General features: G+C 55.0%; 1 protein-coding gene across 1 annotated transcript; it reads right to left on the reverse strand.

Moving 5' to 3' along the window:
• Positions 1–3,348: 3,348 nt before the first annotated feature.
• On the reverse strand, positions 3,349–6,465 carry LOC121166811 (patr class I histocompatibility antigen, B-2 alpha chain-like). The gene is made up of 8 exons (XM_040996100.1): positions 6,393–6,465; positions 5,843–6,112; positions 5,354–5,629; positions 4,521–4,796; positions 4,329–4,433; positions 3,939–3,971; positions 3,743–3,789; positions 3,349–3,591 (listed from the first exon to the last, which is right to left on the reverse strand). Exons 1-7 carry the CDS (start codon positions 6,463–6,465, stop codon positions 3,746–3,748), a joined length of 1,077 nt encoding a protein of 358 aa, XP_040852034.1. The 3' UTR covers positions 3,349–3,591; positions 3,743–3,745.
• Between the last annotated feature and the right edge of the window lie 8,772 nt (positions 6,466–15,237).

Here is a 15,237-nt window from a genome sequence, read left to right on the forward strand (position 1 = left end):
TGTGATTTAAAAAAAATTTTTTATTGGAAAGGCAGATTTACAGAGAGAAGGAGATACAAAGAGAAAGATCTTCCATCTGCTGGCTCACTCCCCAAGTGGCTGTAATGGCCAGTGATGAGACAATCCAGAGCCAGGAGGCAGGAGCTTCTTCCAGGTCTACCACATGGGTGCAGGGTCCCAAGACTTTGGTTCATCCTCTGCTGCTTTTGCTGGACACAAGCAGGAAATTGGATGGAAAGCAGAACAGCCAGAACATGAACCAGAGCCCCTATGGGATCCCAGCAGATGCAAGGTGAGGATTTAGCTACTGGCCCACCATGCTGTGCCCCAACAGAAGCATTTCTATCTCACCTCAGAGCTGCAGCATTAGGACCCCCAGACTGTCAGTGACATCTCTAATGTAAAAATCAGGGTCCCAGGGATAGCAGTCCTGGTGCAGGCCCGGGTCCAACATCAGGGTCAGGGGTGTGAGCTGTGCCCTCTGTGCCCAGCAGTAGGGATCTGGTTCCCACCTGGGACCACCCAGGGTGAGGCCATGGATTCTGCTCCTGCCTGTGCAGCCTCAACCAGGGTCTCTGTATTTTCTCTTCATTGAATCAGCTACAGTGTCACACAGCCAGGTGAAGGGCAAATGAGAAACTCCTAGATTTCATTGTGGGCTCCAAGGAGGGAGAATCCATGTGGGGCACCATGTGAGGCAGCAGGATACAGGGAGGTTCTGTGTGTTCAGCTGTGGCCTCTTCCTGAACCTTCCTCCTGGGCTGCCCGGGAGTGTCTCCATGGGACACCTGATCCACTCTCAGTGTTCTCTTGGGGTTCTGGCTCCACTTCCTGCCCAGTGTCCACCCAGTGCACGCCCTGGGAAGCAGCAGATGATGCACCAGGACACTTGGACTGAATTCTGGGCTCTGGGCTTTGGCGTGCCCCTCCTCAAGCTGTGTGGACATTTGGGGAGAGAGCCAGAGGATGGGAGAACACTCTCCTTTTCAAAAAGATGAAAAGAAAATCTTCAAATAAATAAAAACAATTTTTTATGCCTTCCCTATCTTGTAGCACTCTTTGTTCACAGGCCCAGGGGTTCCCAATGTGGGTGACAGCAATGTTGATCTTGGGGCTCTCAGAGAACACAGACGCTTTGACCTTGGCTGTGCCCTGTCTGGCATGTGAACACTGGGAGCTGAAACATCACAAGGTAAGAATGTAGTGACTGCCCCTCCCCCCCGACATCCCAGCTAAACAGGAAGGTGCCTGGTGAGGGTGAGGCCTGGACTTGGAACTCCCTTCCCTGCCTGGCACCATTGCCCAGCACAGCAGCATAGAGAAGGTCAGAGGTCAGGGGAAGGTGTGGCTCAGAACCAGGTGTATGTGTTTCCCACTTAGTAAACCTGGATCATAAGTGACACTGCTGTAAACTAGGCTCCTTGCACCCAGATCTCTGCCAGAGCTGTCCCTCACTGTGTGGTGTCCAGGGCCCAGGTGTGCTCACGTGACCATCCTTCAGGGGAGGCTGAGGTCCAGGTGGGAGTCCTGTCTCCCTCCTGCTGCCAGAGTGTGCTCTGGAGGTGGTGCCATCAGCATCCACCTGAGCCACTTGCAGAGCCCCTGACTGCTCCAGACTGTCCCAGCCCTCCCAGTGCTCACGGGATCCCCTCAACATGTCTGTGGACCCTGACTCTTACAGTGACCCTAGCCCTGCAGGTAGTGGGGCTGTGGTTTTACCCCCTCTCTCTCCCCCTCGACTTAGCCCTGCAGACCCAGTGCTCCTTCTTGCACCCTCTCTCATGATTCTCACTCACTCCCTGGGTGCTCCATCTCTGCTCCTGAATGCAAATGTGGTTCATGTGGAGCCCAGTCCTCAGTGAGTCTCCCACACAGATATTTCTTCTCCTCGTGGTCACTGCCAGCCCTGCAGTGTCACTTCTCACCAACATCCTGGTTTCTGCACTGAATGCCTGGGTGGTCTCTTATGGAATGCACCCTCCCGGGTTGCCCTTCTCCTACGGTGATGCCATCCACCCAACGGCACGGCCTGAAGCCCTGGGTGTCCTCCTCACCTCCTCCTCTTTCCCTGGATGCAGTCCACAGGAAGTGCTGTGCATCCATCTGCAGAAGGATCCAGAACCTCACGTCTCCACTCTGCCCATGCCCACACCCACCACAGTGACTGGCATCCCTGCCTGGGCTTCACAGGAGCCTGTAGAGCTTTGTCTCCGGCCTTGCAGTCTCTCAGCCCCATCATCACACAGCAGCCAGGGTGGTCCTTGGACAGAAGCTGCCCACGTCCTTCCTATGCTCAGAGCTGTCTCATGACTAGCATCTCACTCAGAACCAGGGCCAGTCATTCAGTGTGCATGCAGCCTGCTGGATGGCGGTGTCCCGACCAGCCTTCCTGATGGCTCCCTGCTCTGTGTGCACTTGCTCCTGCCCAAGGCATTTGCACTGGCCGTCATCCTCCCCCACAACTTCTTTGCAGATGACTAACTGTGTCCTTCATCCTTCCTCATGGTCATCCCCTCAGGGCAGTTCATGCTGACCATGATGGTGAGACAGCCAGCTGCTCTGGCCCTCACACCCACCCTGGACCACCTTGCCCAGCACTGAGTTTGACCCACAGCAAAGTCAGCTGAGTGATGAGTATGTAGCACCTGCCCCTTCCAGACCCGGTGGTTCATCAGTGGAGCCTGAGACAGAGGCTGCCTGTGGCTGCTGCTGAGCTGGTCCCCTCCTGCTGGAGTCCCCACGGCCTGTGCTTTCTCTCAAGTGTCCTCTGCCCTCCTGCTTCCCTCCTACACTGCCTCCTGCACACACAGAAGTGAAGGCCACCAGAGCTCACACACAGGAAGAGCAGAAGCAATCAGCCAATGACACTAAGGAACAAAGTGAATACAGGAAGATGGAGCTGAGGGATGAACTTAAGCCCTAGATTTGGCAGCCATGGACCCATGCAGCCTCCATTGCCTTGGGCCATGAGACAGGGCAGCCTAGCCACGGCTGAGTGCTGTGATGGCAGTTGTTGGTGGGCATGCCCTACCAGAGAGACCAGGACACAGGGGCAGCTGAACCGGGTCAGCAGTGACCAAGAGAAAGCATGATGGATGGAGCACTGCCTGGGCACAGCCCCATCCTCACCCAGGGGCTCCCAGCCTCTCCTGTCCCCACCTGCAACAGACTCAACACAGGAAACACAGGTTCTAGAAGGCTCTTGGTGCTTCTGTTTATTTCTCTCTGTCAAATTTTATTATTTCATTGCATGACACAATTGCATAGGCACTGGGATTCCCCCCAACCCCTCCCCAAACTGCCCCCCACCCAAATTTTTGTAATTTCCTCTTTTAATTTTCTCAGCAACACCTGGTGATTGGAATTGTTAAAAATGAATTGTACAGTGTAGGATGAAGCTGCAGCAGATGCACCTGACTTGAGACAGGGTCAGAGGTGCCCGTGCTGGGCTGGGAGGGCCAGGCTCCCACCTCACACTGTGCCCACAGGAACACACTCAGCTGCCTTGGCAGGAAGGGAGGGCAGGGCTTTTTGAAGAAAACCAAGATGAGGACTTCAGCAGGTCTGTCCCAACAAGGCGGTTGTCTCACACTACAGACACAAGGTGAAACTTTGAGGTCATTGTTTTTGGGGACAGGAACAGCACAGCACACTGTGAAAATGTTCAGATTCAAGGAATCCTCCAGCCCCTCTGTGTCCCCCCACCCAGGTTCCTCTCCCCTCCAGGCCCTCCAGGTCTCACCTTTCAAACTTTCAGAGAGGAGTCAGAGCCCTGGGAACTGTCCCCACCTGGCAGAACCAATCAGGAGTTGGTGAGAGCCCCGGGGGTGTGGCTGACGGAGGAGCTACAGGGTGGGTGGGGCAGCTTCTCCAGGGGCAACTGACTAGAGCAAGAGCCTTGGGGACTCCCCCATCCCCAAACACACCCCAGTGCTTACCTGCAGCCTTAGTGTAGATCCCTCGTTTCCCACCTGTGAGAGAAAACATCCAGGGAGAGGCAGGGACTCAGGACTGGTTCATCTCAGAGAAGTTTCTAGAACTGTGGCTACAGACCCAGGAAAGGTTAGGAGGCACCTCCCCTGGAAGTGTGTCCTCAGCTGGGACCTCCCCCTGACCTGGTGCTGCTGGAACTCAGGTCCCTGTGAACAAAGTCATCCCCTGGAGTGTTTGTTCTCCACCTTCACTCAGATTCACACTAGAGCCAGTGTGAGCACCTGGGGCTCAGTGAGGGGTGCAGGTGTGTGTGCATGGTGCAGCCCAGGAACGGGGTAGGGGGACCATCTCCCTGGGGGACAGGGGACTCAGACCCAGCCCTCACCCTAACCTACCTGAGCACTTCCTCCTAATCATCATCACAGCTCCAATGACCACAACTACCAGGACGGCTGCAATGATGACAACTCCCCACATGGGCACAGTGGGCTGAGGAGGCTCTGAGAGGGGAAGGGACAAAAAGGGGCTCTGACTCCAGGGCTCATTCCCACCCTTGCTGAAGGCTCTGTCCGCTCTGCCCTCCTTACCCCATCTCAGGGTGAGGGGCTCAGGCAGCCCCTCATGCACCACATGGCACGTGTATCTCTGCTCCTCTCCAGAAGGCACCAGCACAGCTGCCCACTTCTGGAAGGTTCTGTTCCCTGTAGGCCTGGTCTCCACCAGCTCCATGTCCTGGTTCAGGTCTTCCCCATCGCGCTGCCAGGTGAGTGTGATGTCCTTGGGGTAGAAGCCCAGGGCCCAGCACCTCAGGGTGGCCTTCTGGTCAGAGACTGGGTGGTGAGTCACCTGTGTTATGGGTGGGTCTGAGGGGAGATTTGGAAAATTCAGGCCTTTCATGTTCTTCCCCTGACACTAAAGTTACACTCAGTGACCTTCCTGAGAGTGGACAGGGGAAATGGGGTGGTGGAGGAGGTCAAAACCCTGACCCTGCCTGGATAAAGACAATGCGACAAATGTAGTGTTTGGAAAGTTCTAGAATCAGGTATCTGGCTAGGGTAGGAGGGCCCAGGTCTCTGAGGGGAAGATTGCCTGGAATGAAACCTCCCAGTACACTGGCTTGAGGCTGAGGACTGGCCTGGGAGGTGTGAAGATCACAAAATCTTGGTGGAGTGCAGGGTACTGAGAGGGTCCTTTCCAGAATCTTCTGTGCCTGCCCCTCCCCCGCCCGTGTCCGTCCCCGGGTTCCTCCTCTCCTGAGGGAACAGTGGGTCTCTGGCTCTGAACCCCAAACTCAGGTGGACGTCCCTGCTGTGGCCCGGCAGGAGAGGGGTACACTGGCCTGGCTCCCACTTTCCTCCCCTCCTTGCTGCCCCAGCCCCGGGGGAGGTGGGTGAGGGCGGCCCCTCCCAGCCCCGCGCACCTGCTCTCTGCAGAGTGTCCTTTCCCATCTCCAGGTATCTGCGCAGCCACTCCACGCACTCGCCCTCCAGGTAGGCCCTGTCTTGCTCAGCAACACCCTCCGCCTCCCACTTGCGCTTGGTGTTCTGAGCCGCCGTGTCGGCCGCGGTCCAGGAGCTCAGGTCCTCATTCAGGGCAATGTAGTCCGTGCCATCATAGGCATACTGCCGGTACCCGCGGAGGAGGCGCCCGTCCGCCCCGACCTCGCAGCCGGACATCCTCTGGAAGGTGTGAGAGCCTGTCCCGCCCGCGGTCAGCCCTGGCCACGCAGCTCCGCCCCGCCCTCACCGACCCGCGGGGATTTCAGCTGAAACCGAAAGCGAAACCCGGGCGTGTCCCGCGGCTCCTCCCGCCGAGGGTCTCCGCGGGGCGCGCAGTCTCGGGGTGGGGGACCTCGGCCCCGGGGACCCGGAGCGCCCTGGGCGCACGTGGGGAGGGTCGGGTCACTCACCGGCCTCGCTCTGGTTGTAGTAGAGGAGCGCGGTCTGAAGGTTCACGCGGTTCATCTGTTCGTTGTTCTTGGAGATCTGTGTCTGCCGGTCCCAGTACTCGGGCTCTATCTGCTGTATCCATTCTGTCCTCGGTTCCACTCTCGGGTTCTCGGCGTCGCTGTCGAAGCGCACGAACTGCGTGTCGTCCACGTAGCCCACGGCGAAGAAGCGGGGCTCCCCGAGTTCGGGCCGGGACACGGCGGTGTGGAAATACATCAGGGAGTGGGAGCCTGGGGGAGAGAGGGGCTGAGACCAGGGCCGACCCCGCCCGGAGCGGGACCCTTGGGACCGAGGAGTGCGGAGCTGGGTTGGGGAGGAGACTAAGGGAGTGTGGGGACCACGAGATGAGGCGGTGAGGAGAGGGGAGGGTCTTGAATAAGCCGGGGTCGGTGAGATGGCGAGGTGTAGGGGGTGTGAGGTCTGGGAGAGGCTTCCCGGGGTCCCGTGTCCCCTCCGCGCCCCCCTCGCTCCTGCCCCGCAGAGCCCGTCTCCCTCCCGACCCGCACTCACCCGCCCGGGTCTCGGTCAGGGCCAGGGCCCCCGCGAGCAGCAGGAGGAGGGTCCGGGGCGCCACGGACTTCATCCTGGAGCGCTCAGAGGACTCCGATCCTGAAGCCTCGCAGTCGACTTTATAACCGGGATAGGACGGCGCTGATTGGCTCATCTGAAGTCGCTCGCCCAATGGGAGTGCGAGATGTGCCCGCGTCACGAGTGTCCGGGCAGAAGGAGCTCACTCAGGCTGTGAGAGGGGAAGTGACCCTGGAGGAGGTGGGGACTCCCCTGCACTTGCTTCCCTGGCCCAGACCCGCCCTGGGACTGAGACCCTGAGGGCCAGGCGGGTACCAGGGACTGTGCCCTGACCCTGTGCCCGGCTGCCCAGGCCTGTGTGATGTCCCCTCCTGAGGATAGGCCCGGAGCTGACTGAGGGATCCTGAGAGACCTGATCAGGACGTGCCCATTTTTAAGATTAGTTATACCTAGACCCATGCGTGTTTTATTGTTCAGCTTGATTCACATTAGGAGTATATTAGATTTCAGGCAGCCTCACAGGATGCATTAAATACAGAATGCTGGGATCCCAGCTGGGCTCTGTGAACATTCCTGTTAATATTCAGGGTTCAGCATGTTGAGGCCTGGGCACCTGCTGCTTTAGAATCCTGAGCTCTGGGCCCTGCCCAGTGGCCTAGAGGCTAAAGTTTCATCTTGCATGTGCCTCGATCTCGTATGGATGGCATTTCTAACCCAGCAGCTCTGCTTCCCATCCCACTCCCTGCCTGGGAAAGCAGTAGAGGAAGACCCAAAGACTTGGGGCCCTGGACTCCCATTTTAGACCCAGAAGAAGCTGTGGACTCCTAACTTTGAATTGACTCAGCTCCAGCCATTTGTGACCACTTGGGGAGTGAACTTTTCCCCGTCTCTCCTCTTCTCTGTGTATCTGACTTTCTAATAAAAATGAATCTTAAAACAAAACAAAAGATTCCTGTCCCCTGTCCTCACCTCCTCTTAGCTCTTCCTTTACCATTTCCTCCTCTCCCTGTGGTCCCTCCCACCCCCTCTCACTCTTGAACTGAAGCCCTAGCAGGGTCCCTCTCCTGCCACCCAGGGAAACTTTCCGCTGTGGTCAGCTGCCTTGTTGCTGCTAGTCCGGGGATCATTGCTTCATGAAAACAGCCCAGCGGCAGCATGTGCTGTGGGTCAGTGAGTTCTGTCATTTCCAAGGCCAGCACCACACATCCTGGGCTTCTTGGAGTCCAGGCTGTTCTGCTTCCATCCACCTTCCTCTTGATGTACCAGGGAAGGCAGTGGAAAATCCACAAGGGATTTCTCACCCACTGGTTCACTCTCCAAAGGTTGCTGTGTCCTGGGCTGGATCCAGGAGCCCACAACTCCACTGAGGCCTCCATGTGGGTACAGGGCCACAAGCACATGGACCATCTTTCCCTGCTCTCCCAGGTGGGCGAGCAGCGAGCAGGGCAGTCAGGAGTCACACAGATGCTCTCATCTGGGGTGCTTGGATTGCAGGTGGCAGCTTACCCTGCCCAGTGCCACAGTGCCTTCCCTGACCCTGCCTTTCATATAAACAAGTAGACTGTTAGGTAACTCACTGAAATGGCTGCATCTCGCTTTAGAGAAGCCTCTAGAATGTAGGGCCCGTAAGCACAGACTTAGGGTTGTTGATCAAAGCTGTAACCCCAGCACATGGTGATACATGCTAACAAAAGGCACTCAATTAATCCAAAGAGCCAAATAAGATGGTATTAGTGTTTAATTGCATCATGTGACAAGCATACAAAACAGTACAACAAACATTAGGGAAGGTTTTGTCTCATGGGAGGAGTGTTCACCAGAGTTCACGAATCCCTCCAGCAAGGATGACACTTCCTGGGGTGTCAGGTGCACACTGGGACCCAGGTATGGCTAGCTTTCCATTCCTGCATCACAGGTTACCACACCTGGGTGCTCAGAACCACACTCCTCCCTGTTCCCATTCCCTGGTCAGAGTCCAAGCCTGGTGTGGCCGTGCTCCTGGGCAGGCTCTCACAGAGCTGAGCTGTCCTCTTGAGGTTGGAGTCCTCCTCCAGCCTCCTTGGAGCTTGGGGCAGAGTCGAGCTCCTTGCAGGTGGAGGCCTGTGGTCCTGTGTGTGGGACAGCTGTCAGGGTTCAGTGGGGAGCAGCTCCCACTGCCAGGGCACCCACCTACTCTTCTCGGGGGTCCTCAGAGTCAGGGACTGGGGGGATGTCATGCCTGACACTGAACCCCTCCCACTCTCAGTCCCTCTCTTTATCTTGGTCACAACTCCTTTAACTCCTCTTCTTCTCTGGTCTCCAGTCTTAGCATTCTGTGTTTAGACGGAATACATTGTTTCCATTTTTAGCTCCCACATGAGAGACAGCATGCAGTATTTATTTTAGTGTCTGGCTCATTTCACTCAACATAATGTTCTCCACTTCCAACCATTTGGATGCAAATGAGAAGACAGGACTCTTTGTATAGCTGAATAGTATTCCATCATGTTTGTATACTGTATTTCCTCTATCCATTCATCTGATGATGGACATCTTAGTTGATGTCAAATCTGGGCCATTGTGAGCAGTGCTGCTGTAAGCAGTGCAGCAGGTTCCATGACACAATGAGTTCAGGTCTTCTGTTGTGTGCTCAGGATGGGATTGCTAGATCATACGGAAGCTGCAGTTCAAAGATTAACACAGTGTTTTCTACCATAGTTGTACTAATTTATATTTCTGATAACTTTGTATGTGATTTTCCCTTTCTATACATTTTTGCCAGTATTTGTTAAAACCAGAATAAACCAAAGCAAACCAATCCAGTCAGTCCAGTTAAGACATGGGTAAAGGAACTAGTTTGGAGTTCTTGGAAGAACTAGAAATGGCCAATATTTGGAAAATGCTCAACAGTAGCAGCTGTCAGGGAAATGTAAATCAATACTCCGAGGTGCTGTCCCCTGGCCCCGTCAGAATGATTGTTACAAACAGTGACAGACACTTCAATCTGTGCAGAGAGAGAGCCTGGTGCTTTGGAGGGCTCCCCAGACGGGCCAGTCCAACCCAGAGTAACCCCTGTCTCAGGGCCAACTGATGGTGACCTTCATTTCATTTAAAAAATCAGTTTCCAGGGACATCCACATCAACAGTTGGTTGAACACAGGGATGTGTGCAATTGCCCATGGGGTGTGTATAGGGGCCACTATAGGATCAGGCTGCCTGGTTTGGCCTTTCTTTTGATGTTTAATTGAATTCAGGTTGAAAACGGAAAGTCAAATAGATGATTGTGAACAGTAATTAACTGCATCCTGACTAACCATGGTCATTCTTGTATCCTGAAACCAAAGGACACATTTATCATCTTTCAGTTACTGTCAGTTAAATTGCAATCATTCATCCTCTTTGGAAGCTCTTTCATATACTATGGCACATACCAAATTTCTCATAATTTAGCAACTGGAAACAATGACCAAAAGTTTATTGTATCCCATTGTTTTACATAGAAATGTACATCTGTTTATTTTCATTTGTTTGAAATGAAGGCTTCTGCTGAGACTGTCCCAGGGAGCAGTGGAGCTGAGAGCCAAGGCTGCCCCATCTGAGGCTGGGCTGTGGTGCGCTCTGGTGGGCGGTGGGTGGAAGAGGCCTCGGGTCCTTTCTTCAGGGCTGTGTGTGCCAAGGCAGATGGCTTTTCCAGAGCTGGTGGGTTTCCAGAAGACAGAGAACAATGGAAGCTCCAAAATGCTTAACATCTTGAACCAGAATCCATGCTAGGCCAGCCTCATGCTTGAAACTGGGACTTTAAGTCCTAAATATCCTGATCTTCACATACATGATTACTGTATGCGTTTCTGGACACTGTGGCATTTTAATGCATGTGTGGAGTGTGTACTGATCCATATGGTCAATTATGATTTCCATGTCCTTTTCAGTACATTATCTTCTCTTTATGTTTTGAAGATTTATTTCTGTATTGGAAAGGCAGAGTTACACAGGGAGAGTGAGAGCTGCACAGGCTGACATTGACCAGGCCAGAGTCAGGAGCCTGAGCCTTCATCCAGCTCTCCCCCGTGGGTGACAGGGATCCAAGCCCTTGGGCATCTTCCATTACTTTCCGTGACACAGCAGGAAGCTGGATGAGAGATGGAGCAGCTGGGATTTGAAGTGGTGTCCATATAAGAAGGGTGTTTGCCTCTCAACCTGTTACCCTCCACAGTGCCGATCCCTGTTTGCTGTTTAGCGTGCACATATAAGAGAGAACAGGACACATCTGTCTCTTCATGTCTGACTTGTCGTTTAGCATAAATGTTTTTTAGTCTAGCCATTATGCTGTAAATGATATTATTCATTTTGAAAAAGTATTACTTATTTGAAAGAACTACAGAAAGAGAGGTGAAAATGAAGAGAGGAAGAAAGGAGGAGAGAAGTGAAGGATTAGGGTAGGAGAGACAAGTTGTACATCTGCCGCTCACCTCCCAAAGAGCTGCAGTGGCGAAGCAGGGCGGGTCTCACACTAGGAGCCAGCAGCTTCTTCCAGGTCTCCCACATTAGTGCAGCACCCCAGTCACATCAGTCATCTCCCACTGCCTTCCCAGGTGCATTAGCAGGGAGCTGCATCAGAAGCAGAGGATCCGGGACACCAAGTAGCACCTGAATAGATACCAGCATCACAGGCAGAGGCTTTACCCACTATGCAACATTGATCCTTATCTCTCATCTTTTGATATTCACCCATCAAATTGCATGACAGCCAACATAGACACTACTGGAGGGAGGTGATTGTGAGTGATGAACTAGTCCTGGAGGCTCAGTGTGACCAGGAAAGCTTCCTCCAGCACCTGTGTACCTGTCAGGTGACCCTCAGAGCCGACAGCGTGGCCTTGTGGAGTCCAGGCCCTGTCTGCTGGATACAGAGGCCATGCTTGTGCTTTCTGATTCTTCTCTTAGTCCCTACTATTCGGGAGAGCCCAACAGGCCTCAGCTTCCTGTCCCCCTGGGGTGGGCCATGGACCAGGGTAGGGCAGGAGGAATTTCAGGCTCTTGACCACTGTCCTTGGCTGTGGGATGCGCACACTGAGCATGTGTGGGTCTTTGTGAAGTTGGGTGTGGACACCAGGAGGCTTCCCTCTGTTCTTAGGGACACCAGCTACCCTGAGGCTTGGGCAGGTGTGTGTGTGTGGCTGACAGAGTCAGTATCCAGGGTGGTCTGGGCCTCTTCCTCCTGGTCTTTCTCTTCCTCCTGCAGAACCTAGGCCTGTCAGGAGTCTTTCTTGTCCCTGCTTGACAAACATGGTGCCGCTGTGTTTCTTGGAGCTCTGGCTGTATTTTCCCTTCCCCTCATTTCTCTTGCAATGGAGACATGCTCAGGCGACAGGCTCTTTCTCTAGTGTAGCAGCTGGTTTGAGGACGGGGGTCCTGGGAGGCCAGGGAGGTCCCTTATGGGTGAAGCTTCTCCGTGGCCCGAGAGAAAAAGTCAGCACAGGTGAGGACCCAGAGCTATGAGACACCTGGGCCTTTGACGATTTCTCCTCTTATACTCCCTAGAGTCGAGGTAAAGGCCATGGGAGGTGTGGGCTGGTTAGCGCTCAGCACCAGTGTGCAGAAGCAGAAACTCTGGACTCAAATGGTGTCAAGAGCAGGGGCATCCCAGGCCCAGGCCAGTGCAGCACAAGCTCTGTGTGCGACTATGGAGACACCTGCGACTTTCCCTGCTCTGTCTGGAAGCCAGGGCTGTGCCAGCTTCGTGGGCATTACTCTGACTGTCGTGCTGGCGCAGGGGGTTCAGGGACTCAGCTGTCCAGGATCAAGACAGAGGTCTGAGTACGTGAGAGGGATTGCCCAAGGTCGGGATTTCCAGGGGCAGAAGGAGCAGACCTATCCCTTCCTGCCTCCTTAGAGCACAAGGGGCCATGGTCTCTGTCCCACTGGCCCCACTCTGGCCATGGCAGTTCCTCCAGCCAAGAATTTGACCTGATGTGCTGGGTCATTGGCTGCTATCCAGGAACATCACCCTGGCCCTGGTCCCGCTGGCCACTGGCCAGGCATGCCCTGCCCAATGGGAGGGAGACCTTCCATTCATGGGTATCATAGGGAGCAGAGGTTCAGCTGTGCCAGGGAGCGTCAGGCACTCACACTGGGCACTGTGGTGCCACGGAGCAGCACTGGACAGGGAAGGGCTGAGAAGATCATTGAGGGAGAGGTGGGGAGGATGCACCTTCCCACAGGAGCACACCCAGGCTCTGTTTTCCCTTAAGCCAAGTGTCCCTTGTCCCTTGCCTGGGCCCCTTGCTGCTCCTGCTCTGTTAGCTGCCATTCCTTTGGGGGTCATCTGCAGCAGGAAGTCACCTCAGGAGGCCCCAGGGGAGCCCTGTGGGGAGTGGGGATGAGGGTGGTCTGTCTGGGAGGTGGGGCCCTTGGCACTTTCTTCTGCACAGGCAGGAGGGGCCCAGAAGGACTGGGAATGGAATTTGGGGTCTCAATGAGTAGGAAAGGAGCCTTGTCTCTCCCCACAGGCTCAGTGCAGGCAAAGCTAGGGAGCTGCTGGGGCCCCTGGGAGTCAGGCTGAATGGGAGGAGTGAGCGCAGCATTTCTGTGACCATGCCCTGCCCTATCCTGTGTGTTAGGCCATCTGTGTGTCCTCCCCGCCTCCCCTGGGCCTGGCTGAACCCTTTCCTGGCCTCTAGGTTTCCAGGGCTGGCACTAGGGACGTCCATAGGAGGCTGCCTGAGGGAGAGGGATGGGGAGTCAGAGAGATTTGTGCCAATGCAGACCCAGCATGGTGCATGGGCTGGGAGTGGGTCTGGGACTGTGTGGGGGCTTCTCCTCCAGTGTGACCTGACCCCTACACTTTCTCATCCATAACCCCAGCTCTATAATTAGACAGGCCTGTGGCCTGGGCAGCACAGGAGGACACGGCCTTTGTGTCACAGCCAGGAGGCCCTGGCAAGTTGACACCCCTGGCAGGGCAGAGCAGATGTTAGGTGGTTCCTGTTCTCTCTGTCGCATCGCCTGTGGTGGACATGTTCCTTCTGGTCCTCTGTGGCAGAGCGTGCAGTGAGGGAGGGATTGCTCAGGATTCCTGCTCTAGTGTTCGTGGCCTGTACAAGCCTCCTCTCTCTGGGGACAGGCTCCCTGGGGTGTCTTCCATCACCAGGGCTGGGAGCTGAAAAATGGATCAGGAGTCCAGCGTAGAGATCTCTGTCCAGACGAGTGCCTGTGGTGAGGGTGGCTATGGCAGAGTAGCTGAGGGCATGGAGGGCAGGCAGAGGCAGGCACAGTGTGCACCAGGGCCTCAGATTCCCTCAGTCCCCACTGGGACAAGGCTTGTTGAAGGCTGTGGTATGTGGGTCTGCATTAGGATGAGGCAGGACGGCCATGGAGCCTCAGACCCATGACAGCCCATGGGTGCAGCTCCTGTAGGGTCAGGAGGATGCAGGGTAGCCTGGGAGCTGGGCAGAGCAGGGGCTGGTGACCTCCCTGTCCTGAGGTGTCCCTGGCAGGGCAGGGACAGCTAAAGCTGCCCATGGTTGCTGCTCTGGGTCTGCTGTGCCCCTGGCCTAGGGCTGGGCTGTGTGGGTAGGAGGGGCTGGCTCAGGGCTGGACAGGGAGAGGAGGCTGAGTGCAGTGTGGGGTGGGGTGTGACTTGGCTTGCAGAAGCTCTGCGAGAAGGGGCAGCTGGGACCACAGGAGAAGGAGCGAGTATGACTCTGTATGGGCCTGGAGGACAGAACCAAAGCCCTGTGGGCATGTGGGATCTGTGGGGAGGAGAGGGCTGCATCCCCTCTTGGGTCTCATCCTTCACTCTGCTGCCCTCCATTCCCCATTCCCTTGCTGTGTGGTGAGAGCAGGGGCAGGGGGATGTGGACAGAGTAGCAGGAGGGGAATCACTGCTGACAAAGGGGATGATATGAGCGCTGTACTGCCTCGGCTTCTCCACAGGGCTGGATCTGAGTTTAGAGCAGCTGAGGAGTAGAAGGTCCTGAGGGAATAAAAAGCAGTCCCTCTCCTTCCCCATTGATTTCTCTTGCAGTCTGTGAGCCTGCCCCACTGGATGACCAGCAGAGGGCGCCATGGGACCACGATGGCAGCAAGCAGCCAAGTGGTCAGGCTGTGGAATCAACTTCTGTGTTTCCTGCAGGGAAGGGCCTGGGTGCCCTCCTGCCTTGGTCGCATCAGCATTATCCTGGGTGCTTCATTTTCCTTATCTCCGAATTGGAAAAAAATGGAGCTGGTGTTGTGGCACTTTGGGTCAATCTGCCACCTGGAAAGCCAGAGTCTCCTATGAGCACCTGTTCTTATCCTGGCTGCTCGGATTCTGATCCCACTCCCTGATTATGTGTCTGTGAAAAGCAGCAGAAGATGGGACACGTGGTTTGGCTTCTACACCCCCTCAGGAGACCTGAAGGAAGCTCCCGGATCCTGGCTTCTGCCAGACTCAGAGACCTGCCTGGGATCATTTGGGGATGGAGGGTCTGTCTCCATCTCTCCCTCTTACTCTCTCTCTAACTGTAATTTTCAAATAAATAAATATCCTTTTTAAGAGATTTATTTATTTTATTGGAAAGACATATTTACAGAGAGAAAAAGAGACAGAGAAAAAAAGTCTTCCATCTGCTATTTCACTCCCCAAATGGCTATAATGCCCAAAACTGACCCTATCTGAGGCCAGGAGACTCCTCTGGGTCTCCCATATGGGTTTAGGGCCCCAAGGTCTTGGGCCAACCTCTGCTGTTCTCCCAAATCATAACCAGAGAGCTGGCTGGGAAGTGGAGTAGCTGGGACTTGAACCAGCGTCCAACAGGGATCCTGGCACTTCCAAGGTGAGGGTTTAGTTATTGAGCCATCACACTGG

Source organism: Ochotona curzoniae, unplaced genomic scaffold (genome assembly GCF_017591425.1).
Source record: "Ochotona curzoniae isolate NIBS_2020 unplaced genomic scaffold, NIBS_Ocur_1.0 patch24, whole genome shotgun sequence".
In the NCBI taxonomy this organism is placed as follows: Eukaryota; Metazoa; Chordata; class Mammalia; order Lagomorpha; family Ochotonidae; genus Ochotona; species Ochotona curzoniae.